We start from the raw sequence: 19,476 nt of genomic DNA, 5'->3' as shown, positions 1-19,476 counted from the left end.
TTCATCCAAAGAATTTGGGATAAGTTGTTCAATGCTTATCATGGTGATGATAAAGTAAGGAAGGCAAAAGTTCAAACGTGTGGAACGGTTAATGAGAGTGTTGTTGCTTATTTCCTAAGAGTTGATGAAATCGTGAATGCTTTGAAAGGATTTGGCGAGAATTGATGAAAAGACCTTTGTGCAAAAGATTTTATGCAGTCTTCCTTTAATGCCAAAGTCTCTGCTGTTCAAGAGATCTTGGATTTGAATACTCTCACTGTGGATAAGCTGCACAGTATCCTGATTGCATATGAAATACGGACCAATGTTGAAGGGTCATCAAAAAGGGAAACTGCTTTCAAGGCTATGAAAAATGCAAAAGAGTAGGAGCAAAAGCCAAGCAATAGTTCGGAAGGTGACTCAAATGATGAGATAGATTATCTTGTAAGGAAGCTGAAGAAAGGACTTAGCAAGAGCAAAGGTAAGCTGGCCTTAAAATGCTTCAACTGTGGTAAATTTGGTCACTTTGCTTCAAAAAGTTGTCATGAGAAATAAGAGAACAATGATGATGAAAGAAGCTCAAGATTTAAAAGAACTAGAAAATTTGCAAGACGAAATAAGAAATCTGATAAATTTAATAGGGTTCTCTACTCTAAGGATGACAGCGATGGTTCTTCCAACAGTGAGGATGATACTCAAAATGATGAAATATTGTTCATGGCAATAGATGACTTAAAATTGGAAGAGGATAAAAAATGTGGGGTTCCTAAGTCTGATGGGACAAACTTTACCATTTGGAGTGTTAGAATGCTGATTTACATAAAGGATCTTGGTCTTGATGTATGGGAATGTATTTCAGCTGATTATGTTGCTCCCATAGGAGTCACATATTCTGAAAATAAATTGTCAGCAAATGTAAAAGCAATGAATGTTCTCCTAGGTTGTCTATCTGATTCTCAGCGTGACAAGTACATGCATCTCAGCACAACCAAAGAAATTTGGGAGCAACTACATTGCATGTGGCAATGATCTTCAAAAGGATATTGCTCTCATGACCATGGAGGATAATTTGATGACCAAAAGGATAATGAGGATGATGATATGGAAGATGGTGAAGTGGATTTAGAACTTGAGTTGGTGGTTGCCCTCACTGAAATAAAGAAACTTGAAAAATTAGAATCTCATTGAGCTGCTACAAGTGGAAAGCCAACAACAATTGAAGACATCTATGGCCCTTTGTGAAGTTGAGAAACTTTTATATGATTCTAAGATTCAGATTGAGGAAGCCAAAATGATTGAAGAAGAGAAGACCATTTGCAAAATGGAAGCTGAAGTAGTCTCACTAAGAAATATTGAAAAATCTACAATGTTGCTAAGTCAAGAAGTGACAAATAAATACAACAGCATGTCCTTGGACAATCTACCTTCTTCACAAAAATCTTTGATTGACAAGAGTGATACATCCTTGAGAAGTTCTGAGAATAGTGTGTGTTGCAGGTTTTACTACATACTGTTGAAGTATTTGCTGAAACAAAGTTCTTTGAAGGGGCAGTCAATACCATAATTACTGTTGGTTGTCATTAAAATTACTTCCCTTATAGTTGCAGCGAGTTGCATATGTGTTGGTTAATGCCATACAATTAGTAAGAGTTGTAGCTCTTGAAAGGTTAGAGTGGTTTTTTGCCCTGTTGGGTTTTCCATGAGACAACCTTGGTGTTCTTGTTTTTCCTCTGTGAGATTTTTGTTGTTACTTGGATCACTTTTGTTTTAAAGTTTTAAAATACTGATTAACCGCCTTCCCCTCAGTATTTTTTATTTTTCATTATTGCCCAAATTTCTCTCCGTTCCATATCTCACAAATTAAACATTCTTCCTTTATATTTTCCAAGCTGGAGGAATTACACCTCTTCAACATGTCTACGCTTTGCAATGGTCACAATCTTTTTACAATTACCATTTCTCTAAAGAGTCACAAAACTTCATTATTGTTGCCATTTGGAAGAGGGACAACCTTTCATAATTACTATCCTTTAAAAGAATACCCTTCATTATTGTTGCCCATCAAAAGAGTCATAATTTTTCTTTATTGTTGCCCCTTTAGAAGAGTCACAACCTTTTAGATTTAATACCCTTACTAATTTGTATACACTTTTTTTCTTCCCTTTTCTCCCTCCCTTTTTATATCTCATGTTTAAGTGAGTCACAACTTTTCCTTTCATGCTTCTTGACCCTTCATTAACTTAACTAAGTTTAATCATGTTATATTTCAATTATATTATTTTATATAATTTTATTTTTGTTCTTTTTATATTTTTTATTGATTAATTAACTAAATTTATTTTATTTTCTTGTTTGTAATACAATTGACTTAACTATATTATAATTATATTATTTTACATTATATTATTCATTTAAATATTTAAATATTTAATATTGTTATTTAACTCTTAAATCCTTCTTTTTTATTATTTATTAAATATTTATTTAGTTAGCTATTTATTTATTATTAAATCCTATTCGAGAAATGGGATATTATAGTTTTGTCCTTCCCCAATATTGCTAGTTCCCAAGCAATACAAACCTTTCAAGTGAGTGGTATCTCTAATTTAACGACCCCAAAATGCTCTTAGAAATTTAATATATTCACAATAGTAAGCTTATGAAATTTGAAGATAATGTTCAATTTAAAATATTAAGAATAATTTCATTTTGGAACTCATCTTGATGTACTGTAGTACTTCTTGCTCCTAGATACGCGTTGCCTTGTCCCATGACAAGTCCTAATGGGTAATCCTTATAATCCATGAGAGAGATTTTATCTCTTTCCAAACCTTATTGATTACTGTTTTAAGGATGCATATAATTCCAGGTAGAGACTTTATCCGTTGCCAGACCCTTATGGATATCCCTTTAGGACGTATCCATCTCTATAGTCCTAAAGAGTGACTTTTTCTCTTCCCAGGCTTCTATGGATATCTATTTAGGATTTTCATCCATCTCTATAATCCTCAGGAGAATTTATGTCATCTCAGACCTTTATGGATATCCCTTTAGGATGTATCCATCGCTGTGGTCCTTGGGAGAGACTTTATCTCTTCCTAGGTCTTTATGGATATCCCTATAGGATGTATCCATCTTTGTGATTCTTGGTAGAGACTTTATCCCTTCCTAGGCCTTTATGGATATCCCTTTAGGATTTATCCATCTCTGTAATCCATGGGAGAAACCTTATCCCTTCCCAAGCCTCTATGGATATCTCTTTAGAATTATCCATCTTTATAATTCTCAACAGAGACTTATCTCTTCCCAAGTGTTTGTGGATATCCGTTTAGGACGTATCCATGTCTATCCATATTTTTCTCCCTTCCAATCAAGCCCAAGAGCGCGAAATGAAAATTTAGTCGTTCAACCTCTTGGTCCCTACTTAGGGGTTGACATACTTAATGGAGGGTTTAGTGTTTGTGCTTCTTGCTTCGTTGCGACCATCAGGGTTTACTATTAATTTGTCTTTAATTTTCCTTCACATACGTACTGAAATTGGTTTATGTTCTTGAACTGTAATTGTACAAACCATAGCTCAAAATATTGTTATCAACAACTTATTGCCAAAGGCCAAAAAAAAAAAAGATAACCTGAAATCTCAAAGATAAGTTGGGAACTTCTCGGGAAAATATCGATAACTTAAAATCTCTTTTTCAAGACAAAAATCTGTTTTTCCAATCTTTTTGAACCCGCTTTCTCCTCTTTGCCCTTTCTGTCCTCTCCAAATCTATTTTTCCAATCAAAAAAATATTTTTTTGGGGCCATCCCTACCTATAATAGACCCGCCAGCAATGAATTTGTTATTTATTGGGATAAAACAGAGAAATATCGCCGATATTTTACCAAACTCTCTGCTATATTTTGAAACTTCTCTATAATAACTTATCCGAGATAAGTTGACGTTTCTTCTCTGGAGCTAAAAAATATTGTGATAAGTAGACTTATCGCATATATATTTGAGATATTTTGAATTATGGTATGGACACTTCATGACTGACTTATCTTTTATCTTTCTCCATTATTTTTTATATTGAACAATTTTTTGTAGATCTTCCTTAATTGGTCTCAATATATCCCTTATTCCTTCATGGCTTCACCTTTGTTTGCTTCTCCTCGAACGATTTCATGTATATCTCTTGTTTACTTCAATCTTCCACACTCATATGTTCTTTATAAAATCTTGCTATAAATCTTTCCAAGGACCTTTCTCAAATATGCTTTATAATTCATTTTATAAGTCTCTTTACTATGCCTCAACGGTTTCATAATTCTGTCTTATGTCTTTTTTCTTCACAATCTTCACAAATTTGATCATAATCTATACCAATATGCTATAGAACTCCATGATTCCTTTATAGAAATTTGCATATACCTTTCTTAACATCTATTGGTGTATTGAAGAAATAGCTCTTTATTTAACACAACTTTTTTCTTTTTCATTGTTCCCTTGATCTTGATAAACACATTTTCTTTAATTGCTACCGCTGTCTTCATAAAATAGGCATCTTTCGCAAACTAAAACAAATCCTTATGTGCTGATCTTTGTTCAAAAGGAAATCATATTAATGCTTCTTGAGACATCTTAAATATTGACACTAACTCTTTTGACTTTGAGTTCATGTTGCTCCATAATAATCATTGTTTTTTATATTACATCATTCCTTTTGTTTAATTCTTTAGCATTGCTCTTAATAGAGATCATTGCAATGCTATGTCTCTTTTTTAGAAATGGAGATTTGTCAAACTTTCGTGTTGTTTTGTTGTCTAATGTTGAATGATGATATTGTCTTGTCTCTTGTAATTGAATGATGAATAGTCCCTTAAATACTTTCTTATTTGATGATTCACTGTTTATCTTTTATCTTGCAGGATGTCAAGAACATGCACTGATACTCACTATAATGCCCCCTTTTCGATCACCGTTTACTTTGGTTGTGCTCTCATAATTTGATTAATAATCTTTTATTGGTTCTCCTCCTTTTTGTCTTAGAATGAGATTTATCTTTATTGAAAAGGTCACCACCTTTCATTAGAATTGAGTCACCACTTTTCATTATTGCCTTTCAGAGTAATATGTTATTCCCCAAATTTCTCTTCTCTCCATATCTCACAAATGAAACATTCTTCCTTTATATCTTCTAAGCTGGAGAAGAGTTGCACCTCTTCAGCATGTCTGCCTTTTGCAACTGTCACAATCTTTTTACAACTACTATCTCTCTGAAGAGTCACATAGCTTCATTATTGTTGCCCATTGGTAGAGTCACCCTGTCATAATTACCACCCTTTAAAATAGTCACGATTTTCCATTATTGTTGCCCCTTTAGAAGAGTCGCAACCTTTTCAGATTTAATTTCTTTATTAATTCATATACTTTTGTGGGAGTCACAACTTTTCCTTTCATGCCTCTTGACCCTTCATTAACTTAACTAAGTTTAATTTTGTTAGATTTCAATTTTATTCTTTTATATTATGTTATCAGTTATATTTATTTAGTTTTATTAGTATTAATTATTGATTAATTAACAAATTTTATTTTTTATTTTCATATGTTATATATTATTGATTTAACTATATTATAATCAGATTATTCATTTAATTATGTTATATTCATAGTAACATAGGGATGCGTCACCCCTTTTGCCCCACGCACTGGGGACAGGGCTGCATCGGGGACTTCGGGACTCCATTCCCTCGATCCCAGCCGCGCCACCAGATTCCACCACCTCCGCCAAGGATGGGGGACATCCCAGTGTTAACTATTTGCTGATTTGACTATTTATGTTCAATGTTTGTTGTTCCAATTCATTGCAATGTTCAAGTATTTACTCTTTTACATCTTTATATCTTATATTGCAATGCATCTTTTCATAACTAGCATTTTAAGGACCATATGTATGGTATATACAACACCCCCCCTGTCCCCCGCTGCCATCCCCCCGCCGTCCCCAAATTCAAATTAAGGCCTCTTTGTACTCCCATCTCGAAAACTTGTCCCCCTGTCCCCCTGGGAGGTGTATCTATGGTTATATGTAATATTGTTATCTATATATTAAATTCTTCTTTATTATTATCTATGAAATAAATTTTATTACGTATTTATTTACTATTAAGTCCTATTCGAGAAAGGGGACATTATAGTTTGTAAACCTTTGGGGTGAATTGGTATCTCCAATGTCCAATCCAACGACCTTGGAATGAAATTTTTAAACTTGTCATTAGATTTGTAATATATTTACAACTATGAACTTATGAAATTTAAAGATGATATTCAATTTAAAATACTAAGAGTAATTCCATTTTGGAACTTATCTTTCCTACTCTTGGATATGCATTGCCTTTTCCCATGATGAGTCCTAATGGGTAATCCTTATAATCCTTGGAAGAGATTTTATCTCTTTCCAGACCTTATTGATTACTCTTTTAGAAATGGAGACTTGACAAACCTTCATGTTGTTTTGTTTTCTAATGTTGAATGATGATATTTTCTCCTCTTGTAATTGAATGATGAATATTCCTTTATATTTTCTTATTTGATAATTCACTGTTTATTTTTTATGGTGCAAGATGACATGATGCTCTAATACCCACTGTTTACCCAAGACCCAAATAGGTCCACTCAACTCCACAAAAATCCCATAATCGTGCAGGATAGCCAACTACCCCAAGATGCTCCTGCATCACTATGCCTTTGTTTTCTATGGCATGCTTTAGAACACCCTCTAAAGTGCTCAAAGTGATTTAGCAAAGTATTTGTAAGGTGTTCTGGAATGAGGGCCATGAACAAGATAAAATCCCTGCTAGCATGGGATGTTATTTGTAAGCCAAAGTGTGGAGGTGGGGCAGGTTTGAGAGACTGAAGATTAATGAATGAAGCTATGGGTGCCAAGTTGTAATGGCAAATGTACTGGAATCCTGAACAACATTGGGTCAGAATTCTCCAGGTGAAGTGTTTGGGTAATGGGTCAAGGGAGCGCATTTTGACCATTGAAAATATGTCAAGAGGATCAACCATCTGGAATTTTCTAATAAGCTGCAAAAGTGTGATTATTAATCATTTGACATGGGAAGATGGGAGGGGAGACAAAGCTGATTTTTAAAATTACTCTTGGGATGGTTTGTGACTCTGCGAGATGTGGGGTTTGCTCAAAATGTTATTACTGTATCAAAGCAATCTTGAGAAGGTTAGTGATTTTTTGGAATTGGGAGGGAGTTAAGGTTGGGAAGGATGTCAAGTGGAAGGGTCCAAGGACTTAGGACTTGTAGGAGGATGAATCAATTCAGTGGATGGAAATTCTTAGGGGCAGGAAAGTTGTCGAATCAGATGACCGAGATGAGATTATTTGGTGTGGGTCGAAGAGTAGCCAGTACTTTGTTAAGATTGGCTATTCTATGTTAGTAAAGGAAGTAAGGAATTAGGAATAGGCTGGAATAAATTTTGTCAAAAGTTAGAGCTTTCTCTTTGTTGTTGGGTCGAGGTAGAATCTTGACTGGTGATAGGCTCAAGATGATTGGGTCTGTTGGCCCTTTTTAATGTGTCATGTGTAGCAAGGCAGAGGAGTTTTAGGACCATCATTTTCATTAATTGTGAGTTTGCTCAAGAAGTTTGGATGTTTGTGCTTGGAAGGTTCAGGTGACAATGTTTGATTGCATCTGGTTTGAAAGAGTGGTTGGAATTTTGGTTCATTCCGAATCACTCATCCACTTTTTTTGCGATCTGGTATGTCGTTCTATCTACTACTTTGTGGGAAATTTGGAAGGAACACAATCGAAGAATTTTCCAGAATATGGTTGAAGGTATGTCCAAATTTAGAGCAAGATTGGAAAAAGCTATATCGAAATTAGTTACAAATTCTGCTGCACAAGTGAATTAAAGTCAAGTTTCTTTCAACTAGATTGACATCAAGATTTTGGGGTGTTCTCTTATTAGGTATAGGCCTCTTAATGGGCTTTTGAGGGTTAAATTTTAGGATTGGTTGGTGAAGAATATGTTGTTGTGTCCACCTGAGTAGGGATGGGTCAAGATTAATTTTGATGTGGCATCCAAAGGTAATCCTGACCCTTCTGATGTTGGGTATGTGGCGAGGTATGGATCAAGAGACATCCTTGCTCTTGGGGCAAACGAGTTGCCAAAGGTAACAAATAATGAAGCTAAATGCTTGGCAGCGATCAATGCAACTTTGATGGCTAGGTAAATGGGGACTGACAAATTACATCTTAAAGGGGATCCACAGATTCTGGTAAACAGAATCATTAAAGGGGAACTGGACATTTGGTATTTGAACAAACATATTCAGAGAATAAAAGCTCTCTTGACTGCATTTGAAAATTACAAAGTGATTCATGTTGTTTGATAGGTAAATGATGTTGCAGACAAATCTTTCTAATGTCGGTGCTCGGGGGCTAGACCATAAGAATTTTAAATAATTTGAAGACTTCTGAAATTTAGATTTGAGTAATCAGAGGGTGACACAATTAAATTTAAAATTTTAATTCTACAAAGGAGAGATTGTTCTTTTAATATCACATGGCATGAGGTTGTTAAGTTTGTAGTTACAGTCAGATTGATATGATCATGAGTTTCATTATTGATGGTAAATTATCATTAGATAAATATTCTTTTATAACCATATATATATATTATTAATATACTAACTAATTATGTTTAAACCTTGGAGACATGTCTCTTCATACTTATATGAGATCCAAATCTGCATTTGGAGCATATTTATAACAATGGCAATATAATTACATTTGCAGACACGATCCATGTTACTTAACGTGGTATTAGAGAAAGTCTGATTTTTATGCTTTTATGGTAATTTTGGTCTTCTTACTCCCTTGGTTTTGGTTTAAAAGCTTGATTTAGACCCTGAAATGTCCATTTTGTAACACAAGAAGCCACATGGAATTGAAGTTGCATCTAGATTGGAGGGTGGAAATTTGAGGTTTCTTGAACATGCCTATCATGGTCGGATTCTGACCAGCCTTTACACAAGGTTCCAAAAGCATTTCTTCTCTTTAAAGCCTTCGTGCCTCCTTCAAACAAACTTCAAACAAACTTTGTTTTGACTTGCAATTTCATCATCATTAGTGATGTTTTTCTCCATACTTGCAATCCAAGACTTCAAATTTTCAATTTGGTCTCATCATTTTCAGTTCAAACTTATGTCTCCATTTTATCACACCTCACCTTGTCAATGATGGAAAAGTAAACTCCCGTCAAACCATCGACTCCTTTCATGTTAATCCTTAACTAGAGCTCATCATGGAGGATCTGAACATGGGAAAATTTGATTCAGCTGTACTCTTCTCAAATGCTCATACCCTTATGTGGGTATGACGTGCTCTCTATGTTGCTCAAACTCATCCTTCTGACTTGGAGACTTTGAAATTGCCGCTAATCTAAGGTCAACAAAGACCACTAGTCCTACTGACATCATTATCCACGTCAGGAGATATGTTATGCATATACTTCATCTATATATTTCATGAGATATTGGAGTTAAGGAGAACCCTATGTGTGGGCCATTTGATTCTGCTTTTACTCATATGAAGCATGGTAATGATGCATTTCAGACTGAGAGCTGGTTTATGAGGCTTCCTATGATACAAAAATTCTGAAGGCTCGTTAACATATAATTTTCTTGAACAACATAAACAATATTCGAACACATTATGAGATCAATGTTCTACATTAACCTAGGAACCAAATCCTTCAAATAAGTAGGAAACACCTGTTTATTGTCAAGGTGTAGATATTTTTCCTCAGAATTTGGAGAGCTTGTCTGTGAAGAAACAGGTATTAGGTCTCTGGGTATTTGTGCAGCTGGACCCATTGTTTGTAGCAACTGATCATGCATTGTAAGTGTACTTGATTTAGCATTGTAGTGACCTTTGCACTGAACAGACTGAGCATGGTTTCAGCTTCATGAAGGGCCTAATTATTGTTCTCCCTTATTGCAACTGATCTTATATTTATATGAGGAATCCCAGGGTTTGGAGTTGTCATGGTGGTGCCATTTATTCTATCCATTTGGTTTAAAGCTTTAAGCTATAGCTAGAAAAGGAAACAAATTTAAATGTGCGAGAGTAAAGAGGTGAGCTACTGTTATGGTCCACTTCTAGCTAGAGGTCCAATGCAGAGGAAATTGTGAAATACCCACAAATCCCCCATTGCACACACTGCCTCTTGGCATTTAGAAATCAAAGTCCTGAGAATGAAAAAAAAGTCATTTGGTGAATGCAATTCAATATAATGGGATTGATATGCCATAAAACCAAACCACACATTTCCTTTGTGCAGCTAAGGAAAACTGATGCCTTGGGAAACTTTTCCCGGTTCACATGCATTGCATTCAATCAAAAGAAAATAAGTAGAGTGGTCACTTACGTAGATTTAAGTAATCAGCTCTCATGTGCCTGTGCATATATATAAACTTTTCCCGGTTCACATGCATTGCATTCAATCAAAAGAAAATAAGTAGAGTGGTCACTCACGTAGATTTAAGTAATCAGCTCTCATGTGCCTGTGCATATATATAAACCTAGCTGCTCAAATTAAAAGAAAAAATAGCAATCCTGAAAAGGGGCTGACCTAGGTTAACTACATGCTTTGCAACTGACCTGGGTTTAGGCATTAATATTAATGGGTAAAGGAGGTCGACCAAATAGGGAAAAAAATTAATAAAGAGGGGAAGCAATTCAATAAAGGATAGCACTTGTGAAGAGGGGATGACCTAAGTTAAGTCCCCGCTTTGCTGCTGATCTAGGTTTTGGCACTAATATTAATGGGTGAAGGAGGTTGACCTAGACAAGAGAAAAAGATTAATAAGGGGAGGAAATAATTAAATAAAGGAGCTTGCAAGAAGCCTTAGGAGGCAGCAATTCCAAATGGCATATAAATCAAATTAATTAAAAATTGAAGCAGTGCCCAACTTTGAAAAGGTGCAACCCTGCCAGGGGAAAGGGGTTTTATGAAGAAGTGTGACTCTCCACAATGGAAGATATAAAAGGGGGTATCACTGCAATTCAGAAAGATCTGTTTATAATCAAATACAATCAATTCAGAATATAAATCAGAGCAGAACCTGAGGAATACAAGATTTAAAAAGAAGCAATTCAGATCCTCAATTTAGAGAGCTTCGAAGATAAATTCAGAACATAGAATAGAATAAATTAATATTCAATCAAGCATCAATTTATAGTTTGATTTGTCAGTTCAAGACAGAATTCCAGAAATAAACTCAGCAATGCTTCTGGAAATTCATTAAAGAATAACCCTAAGAATATTCAAATATTATTAAGGACATGATTGTCAATCCATCAAGAAATATTATTCAGCAATATTCTAGCAATACCGAGTCATCAGTTTTGAATTCTAGTTAGGATTTGCAAACTGGATGGGGTCCAGGCCCATGGGGTGGGCTAAGGATGGATAGGGTCTTTTTCTACCCTCTGGCTACCTAGGGAGGGGGTTATTGGTATTGTCATCGGACGGGGTCTGGGCTCATCGGGTGAGCTAGGCTTTGGAGGGACAAGGTCTTTTCCTACATTTGATGAAGTAGGGATGGGGTCCTTTGTTTTGTCACTGTCTAGGAACGGGGTCTTTGAACTTAGCAGATCTGCAAGGTATTTTACAAGGAATTCATGATTTGATCAACTTGGGTATTGTGCAATGATGTTATGACTTAAATAGACATTATATAGATTGCAATTCTTGATAAATCTATTATATCTTGCGTGAATTCTATCATTGTAAAGAATATCCGAAAAAGGGGGCGTTGCATCAGCATTAAAAAGATTATGGTCCTTAGATTGAATTGTTATTGCCCATAGATAGATATTGAGACCTCTAAAGTTTGGAGCAAACTGTCACTAATGTGATGATACTGGTGATTTTTGTCTAAGTTTACTCTTTGATTAGCTAGGAAATCTGCAATGACATTAGTCTTTCGAAGACAACGCAGTATCTTCGAAGCTGTTAAAGAGATTTGTGATCTTTTGCGCAATTGTATTAAGTCACTAATACAACCATTATTCCTGCTTGATTGTTCCGATCAAGTTACATTCTTCCTCTATTTTTGATACCAATGTGGTAGCATTGTGTAGGCCTTAAGTTCCACTTGGCTAGATTATTTGTTGCCTTCTGGATTACCAGAGGATAAAGATTCTAGCCAACCTTCAGAGCTTCCACTTAAGCTAGATTGTTTGTTGCCTTCTAGATTCCCAGAGGATAAAGACTTTAATCAACTTCAGACATGCAAATAGTTAAGTAGAGGTAAAGGTAGTGAGCAAGGATGCCATTGCAAAACAAGGTACGCATATAGGTGAGTAAGCTGACTGCTACATTACATATAAATATAGTTACAAGAAGATGTGGGTACAGGCACATATTAGGTCCTTGTCCTGGTACTTGAGTTTCTGGTAATTATGGTATATACATAGTATTATTTATTATCTCATAAAACTCATCTGCATCCAGCATAGTGTGAAGCATCTTAAATGTATATGGAAGTAAAAGCTTAGGCAACCTGGATTTTGGGGTTTGCACTTGGAAATTCTGCTGTTACTACTTTCATTGCATGCGAGGGAATGTGGGCTTACAAAATATTGTTGTTGTAGCAATAACAAAAGGTTTCCATCTATTCCAAAATACTATTAAAAGTAAAGCATAACGTTCTACTTTGTTGGCTTATAGGTCTTCTCTCACATCCTGTGAGTTTGAGTATTTTAGGGACTTATATGCAATTGTCTCTGTTTTATCCAGTTTGTAAACACAAATTCCACACACGCACACATGCTTCAAAATAAGAATCTACGATCTCATAAATCTGATTGAATTTGCAGGGAACTGTGACATGTCCCGAAAGATGGAAATGTTTTTTAATTATTCTAGGTTTCAACCTATGGAAAAATTTCAGCTTATCTTTGTACGAATGGAAACAAACTGCTACATAACATTTTATATTTTAACATTCTTGTATTGGGCACACATTATCCCACAGTATGGCACAATCATTCAGTTAGGTTCAATACTACTGTTACATCACATCACGATGTGATGGCTATATTGTACTGCAAGGTTTAGTAATTTACAGTTAAGATATATATGGGGAAGTAGATTGCCCAGTAGCAGTCAAGCATTCTTATGATATATATTATAAATTTGTACTGTAACATATTTGCGAATCTTTTAACTGCCTTTTAAATTTACAATGTGGTTATGTAGCATGAAACATCTGTATTTGGAATGCATGCATGAATCTGACTGAATCAGTTTCCACTCAATGAATTGGATACCTGATCTCTGAAAGGTTTTGTTGAAGCATACATTGGTTTTCTTCTAACATTGCAATAAGATTACAGTATTAACACCATGCCTTATATGTTGGGCACTTGGTGTAGGGTTTCTACTGGCAAAAACACTTGTATATGGATTCTATTAAGTATCTAGAATCAGACCATTTATTGGAGCATGAGGAGAAGACAGGAATTCAGCTATATGAGAAGTCAAATTTTGAAGCCCCTGATTCATCTTTAATCCCCGGTTTGCCTATTGACATTGCATTTCTCTGCCTATCAAGGGTTCCACGCCAATACCATCATATATTGAAATGTGTTTCTCAGAAATGGAGAGATTTTTTTACATCTGAATCTCTATATTCATACCGGGAAAGGTTGGGGATTGCAGATAGTTGGATTTATGCATTGTGTAGAGATAGCTCTGAATGCGTTCACTGTTATGTACTTGATCCTACAAGGCGAAGGTGGACAGAGTTACCTGGTCTCCCGTTTGCATGTGTAAAAAGATATGGTATGGCATGTGAAGTTCTTGGAAGGAGACTTTACCTGCTAGGTGGTTGTGGTTTCACTGAAGATGTTACTAATGAGGTATATTGCTATGATCCTTTACCAAACAAGTGGCACAGAGTTGCAGATATGGAGATAGCAAGGTGTTATTTTGCTACTGAAGCCTGCAATGGTTGTCTCTATGCAATTGGGGGGATGGGGTCAGGGGATTTGATGTCTTGGGAAACCTATGATGCAGAAGCAAACACTTGGACATCACATGAAAATTTAAATGTTCTGCCTGACATTGGGGAATCATTAGCTTTTGATGGTAGAATATTTATCAGAAATATCAATACACGTGTAACACTACCTAACTATGCAGCTGCATATGACCCATCCAACAATGCATGGTCTATTGTTGATGATGAAATGACCATGAATTGGTATGGGCCTGCAATAAAGGTTGGTGGTGAAATTTACATGGTAGATCAAACATCGGGTGTTAAACTAATGATGTTGGACTGGAGAAACAGGTGCTGGGTATTTGTTGGGAGGCTGTCTTGTCATCTGATAAGAACACCCTGTAGGATTGCTGCAATTGGTAACATGCTTTATATAATAGGAAGGGGTCTGCAAACAGTGATGATAGACACAGCAAAGATAGAAAAAGGTAGTGGAATGCTGGTGACTTCCTCAATTGCTGAGTTGTCCTTTTCAGATGATGCCATAACTAGCTGTAAGACCATTTCAATTTGATACATGTTATCTATTGAAAATGCTGCGCAAGTCACCTATTTACATAATACTACCAATTGTTGTTTACACGTAGCATACCACTTTGTCACTGTAATTGATGAATGAATAGTTATTCTAGCAAACACCATTCCTTTTTATATTGTTAATTCGTAGATGGCTTCCTGCTATCTTAAGCTCTTCTTTTTTTTGCGAAGTTGTGATTTCTTGTCAAATTATTGTGCAATAATATATAAATATTTTCAGTTAAAAAGGTTGACAAATGGTAACGATATTTCTCTGTAAGATTTTAGAAAACTGCTAGGCTTCATTGAAAATATCTCATTTTTGTGATCCAAGTTTTCACATTTCTGACCAAAGAAGGTACACTTTTCTTTCATTAGGTGGTGCTATGGTGTGATTAGTATGCTAGTTCAATTTGAATTTATTATCTATACATGCTTCTCTTTGTATGGAGGATTATTAAAATTTCCAATCAATATCAATGCATGCTTGCTCATTGTATGAAGTACTATTATTGTGTTTAGTTCATTTACGAATTTGGGCCAAATGTCGAGTCTATAAAGAATAGTCTCTAAATTTGTAGTTTCTGTTTTGTTGGTTATAAATACCTATTTACAATTTAACTTTAATCCAAAAAGGACCCCAGGAAAATTACAGGGTAATTGTTTTGCTGAAGAGGATTCAAGTACCTGTGAGATTCATCTTTTTAAGTTTAAAATGTAGTGATGACTTAGTATGCACTTTCTCACTAATGTCTGATTTTAGATGAGGCTCAAATTTTGGATTCTCAACGAGGCTTGGTGGTTCTTAATGTGATTTTCCAAAGGTTCGATGGACCACATATTTTTACAGGGGTAGCAAATGCGACTTAGTCTCAAGTTTGTTTAATGCTTGGAATTATATAAAGAAATATTACCCTTATTTTTGCTCCAGGTTATGATGAATAATAAATGCTACCAGATTTGAGTTCTATAATTTCATTTTGTAAAATTTCATAGATTGTTACTTTTGTTCTCTAGAAAACTACAGTAGAGCACACAGAGGATACAAATCTCTTACCTTTTGTTGTTTGTAGTGGAGACGAGAGAAGATGTTACGGACTTTCTCAAAGGGGAATATCATGTACTGTCCCACCCCTGGCTGTGCCTTTTTGGGTTGAATTTGACACATTTCTGTGTTTATTGTTGATCCAGATGGCATTTTTTTTTATTAGATTGGGTTTCAGTACACTCTGGATTGTCATATTTTGGATTCAATGTGCCACAAACAATCCAATGATTTAATCCAATCCACCACAATTAGCTCTTCCATATCCTCCACCAAATATTCTATTGGTACATCTTTACAGTCAACCTCTCTTTCCTTTCACAGTTACACTAATGCTTTATTAGTATTTTGCCTGTGTTTTCTGGTTCTAGGCTTTTTGGTTTCCCTTGAAACATTCGTGCATGTACATTTGATCTTTCCCCAATATTTGATTATTGGCTTACCATGTTTTGAACTATTTGCTACCTCTTTTTTGTTGTTTTTGGCATTGATTTTCTCAATTCTATTTGAAAAGATGATTGATTGTGCATACACACTGTTTAATATTCTTTCCTGTTTCATATCACTCAAGTTAGCTTTGATGCCTGTACCCGGATAATTTTTGTGAGAGTTAATTAAATTAATTGGGGAGAGAGAGAGAGAGAGATTATTTTCCTTCTTTTCAAAACATATTCTCTTTCCCCATACTACCTCTCTCCACGTACTAAAACTTCTTGAAAGAGGTTTGGGTTTGGATTGCTTTCTCTCACACAAAACTTTCTCTCTCCACGTACTAAATATACTTACTAAATATACTCTCTACGTACTCAAACTTTTTAACCTAATCCTAACCCAAACTTTCCAACCCAAACTCCAACTTTAAAACAACCACCGGCTGGAAATAAAGTGCACAGATATAATCTGGAAGACTGGTTTTATCTGTAGGGAAAGCCATCCTTACAATTATATAGCTATCTGATAGAATGTTTTAGTTCCCAGCTCGCGACACATTTAAAACCAGTCAAGGTAGAATTCAAAGTCTTTGCAGGTTGCACCAAGATCCAAGCATCATCTTCCGATTTGTGGCATTTCATGGAACCGTAAGACAAGGCATATGAACTGTTTACTCTCAAGTCAAACATAGGCATGACCATGCATGTGATATGTTTGACATAATGCACCATTACTATTCTTGCCGTGAGCTGTTTTATGGTAGTTGTAAGGGCTTGAACCATCGAATGCAGGTAGAAGGTAAAAGAGCCAAGTTTTATCAAGACATCACTATGCACGCGAGCTGTTTAATTCCAACTGCAGGCAAGGAAAGTTTGAAGCAGAGGCAAGACACACCTTTGTTCAATAAAACCAAACATGACCATGTCAAAGGATTCAACATTAAACCCATTTGAAAAATTATCAGATACAGAACCGAGGATGCCAGAGAGGAGATAGAAAATGCAGTTAACTATCTGGCTTTATGTCTTCAACCCAATGCAGCTGTAGGTGTAAAGCATGTAAACTATTTGAATGAATGTATAACTCCCTAGCCAATAGCAGTTTGATTGCTAGACTGAAATTTCACCCTATTTCACGTAGACAAGGCATGTGAACCTCTTGGCAAAATTGTCCATCATTTCTCCAACCCGTTGCCTTGATGGGAATTTGAAATGAGTTGCAGTTTGACACAATGCATTGAAAGCATTGGAATGAAGGGAAGTATGCGAATAAGGCACTGAGATCTGTGTCGAACAAGCTTAGACCAAGCATGTGAACTGTTTTGCGAGATTCTCATGCTCTATCTCAAGTCAGAGAAAAGGACCTTGATACCTTTGAGATTAAAAAACAAAAGGTGCAATACATGGCAGTATACTGAAGCATTCAAGTGTTTGATGAAATACCAAATGCTAGATTCGGGAAGAGTGTAGCTTTTAAGCGATTCTCACTACATATGAAATATCGAAGCATGAAATCAAGGGGGAACATGCTATGTATTTGATCGTATACATCATCAAGATGCTATTTTAATGCACTCCATAGTTGACAAGTACCCATGAAGAATGAAATATTTAGAGAAACCATTGGGAAGTCAATGCTCTAAAAAAGAGAATGTGAAGGAACCCACATCTTCTTAGCCTGCAACAGTTCAATGAAAACATCGAAATGCATGGAAACTGTTTGACATAATGCCTCTATTGTATATGAAATGTGTGCATCGTTTAGAAGTAAATGGACCAAAATGGTATCGATAAAGGTTTAAAAATATCTTGTGAATGCAATATATAGCTTATTTGAAGATGTGGATACATAAAGCAAAATAAGAACCATGCATAGAGTTGCGCCTATATGATTTTCAATATGTTAAAGACGTTCTTCTATCATAAAATGATGGACTTGAAATAAGGCAACAATGTCGTCGAGACATCGTCGTGAAAGGAGAGCTCAATTCTCAACTTCCTATTTACAAAGCTTATCATTTCAATTATTTGAATGCTCTAGATAAATGATGGAACCTACAAGTGAAATGGAGATTTTGATAAAGTTTTACAATTGCCTCAAGGAAATGGAACACAGAGTTTGATAGGAGGCAAAGGGAACATTGGCTTCATATTTGACATCGCATTAGGACAAGGAGTTGTAAGCAATACTATGAGGTACAAATTCCAAGGTAGGGAACCTCCTGTGATAAGAACAAGCACACTTCTCTAGGTATCAGATACAAAGATGAGACATGGAAATTGCAGACTTTTGGAAAATGATGAGTAGAGAAGATAAATCACCCCTGGCGCAACGAACGTTGGAAAATGGTCTAGCCCATGCAGGGGGACACCCACTTGCAGTTCAATGTGCGGAACTAGTTTTGGAATGTATTAAGGTGTATGATCGGAATTCTAGGGACATCAAGACCTCAGGGGGTAATATCGTGGCGAGGCTAGATCCAGTGTCTATCTCCATCACATTCAGATTGCTAGTAAGAGAAGAATTCACATAAATATCTAAAGAAGGTGCCCAAGGATACTTCCATCAAAATAAGAAAACATGTCTGAATGTCATTGCTAGGAGTTGGCTGGATCAACCCAGAGGAGGACAATTATAGTTACCAAGAGTGCTACGTAGAAATATCTTCAATGAAGACAATTCTAATATGATAATTCTTCTCAACAGGGTAGTGGGAAATCAGACTGTTGAAGATTTTCAAGATTGGATGTTTTTGTACATTACTACCATCACCACTGGAAAACAATTTATAGATTGGGGAGAAATGATTAGTGATGCCCTTCATCACTAGTTAATTGGATTCAACACGAGTCAGGGGTTTTACATGTCCTCGTACCTAATGTACGCAATTGCTAGTATGAAGTCATGCCTTGGTCTTAATCCTTATGGGGAGTATAACTTAACTACGCAAATTTATAATAATTATCCCTAGTTGCAATTAAAACAAAGCGGTGCACACTTCCGCAGGGTGAACAATGCTTTTTCTATGCTCATAGCCAAGGAGCTACAAGGAGTGTGATGTCCCCGTTTTGACATATATATATATATATATATATATATATATATATATATATATATATATATATATTAGAATGATAATATTTTATAGGTAATATTATGTTATAATCATATAATAATATCATATTATATGTCACATTATTATAGCAATTTAAAGGGTATAATATTAATAATCGATAATTTATATAGAATAAATTATAATTATTTTAAGTTACAAATATAAATTGTCATATATATATATGAATATTATTATCTATATATATAATTATTGTTATATATTTTTGTCATGCTATAAATAATTAATATATACATATATATCAACTATTTTATGTGCTATAGTATATGACATTATGCCTATATTAAAATAATATT

The 19,476-nt window shown here is 35.3% G+C and overlaps 1 protein-coding gene across 1 annotated transcript in view; it reads left to right on the top strand.

The window, feature by feature from the left end:
* Window positions 1-14,705, top strand: part of LOC149575885 (F-box/kelch-repeat protein SKIP4-like) — a 43,206-nt gene extending 28,501 nt beyond the window's left edge. Inside the window, exon 2 of the mRNA XM_089815864.1 lies at window positions 13,426-14,705. Coding sequence (XP_089671990.1) covers window positions 13,453-14,568 — 1,116 coding nt within the window. The 5' untranslated portion in view covers window positions 13,426-13,452 and the 3' untranslated portion in view covers window positions 14,569-14,705. The remainder of the gene's footprint in view (window positions 1-13,425) is intronic.
* Window positions 14,706-19,476: the final 4,771 nt, after the last annotated feature.

This window comes from Cupressus sempervirens, chromosome 1 (genome assembly GCF_028749045.1).
Source record: "Cupressus sempervirens isolate cs-2001-9-10 chromosome 1, ASM2874904v1, whole genome shotgun sequence".
NCBI classification, from domain to species: domain Eukaryota; kingdom Viridiplantae; phylum Streptophyta; class Pinopsida; order Cupressales; family Cupressaceae; genus Cupressus; species Cupressus sempervirens.
Note: the sequence above shows the minus strand (reverse complement) of the source record. Positions and strands in the feature narration are given on the sequence as shown.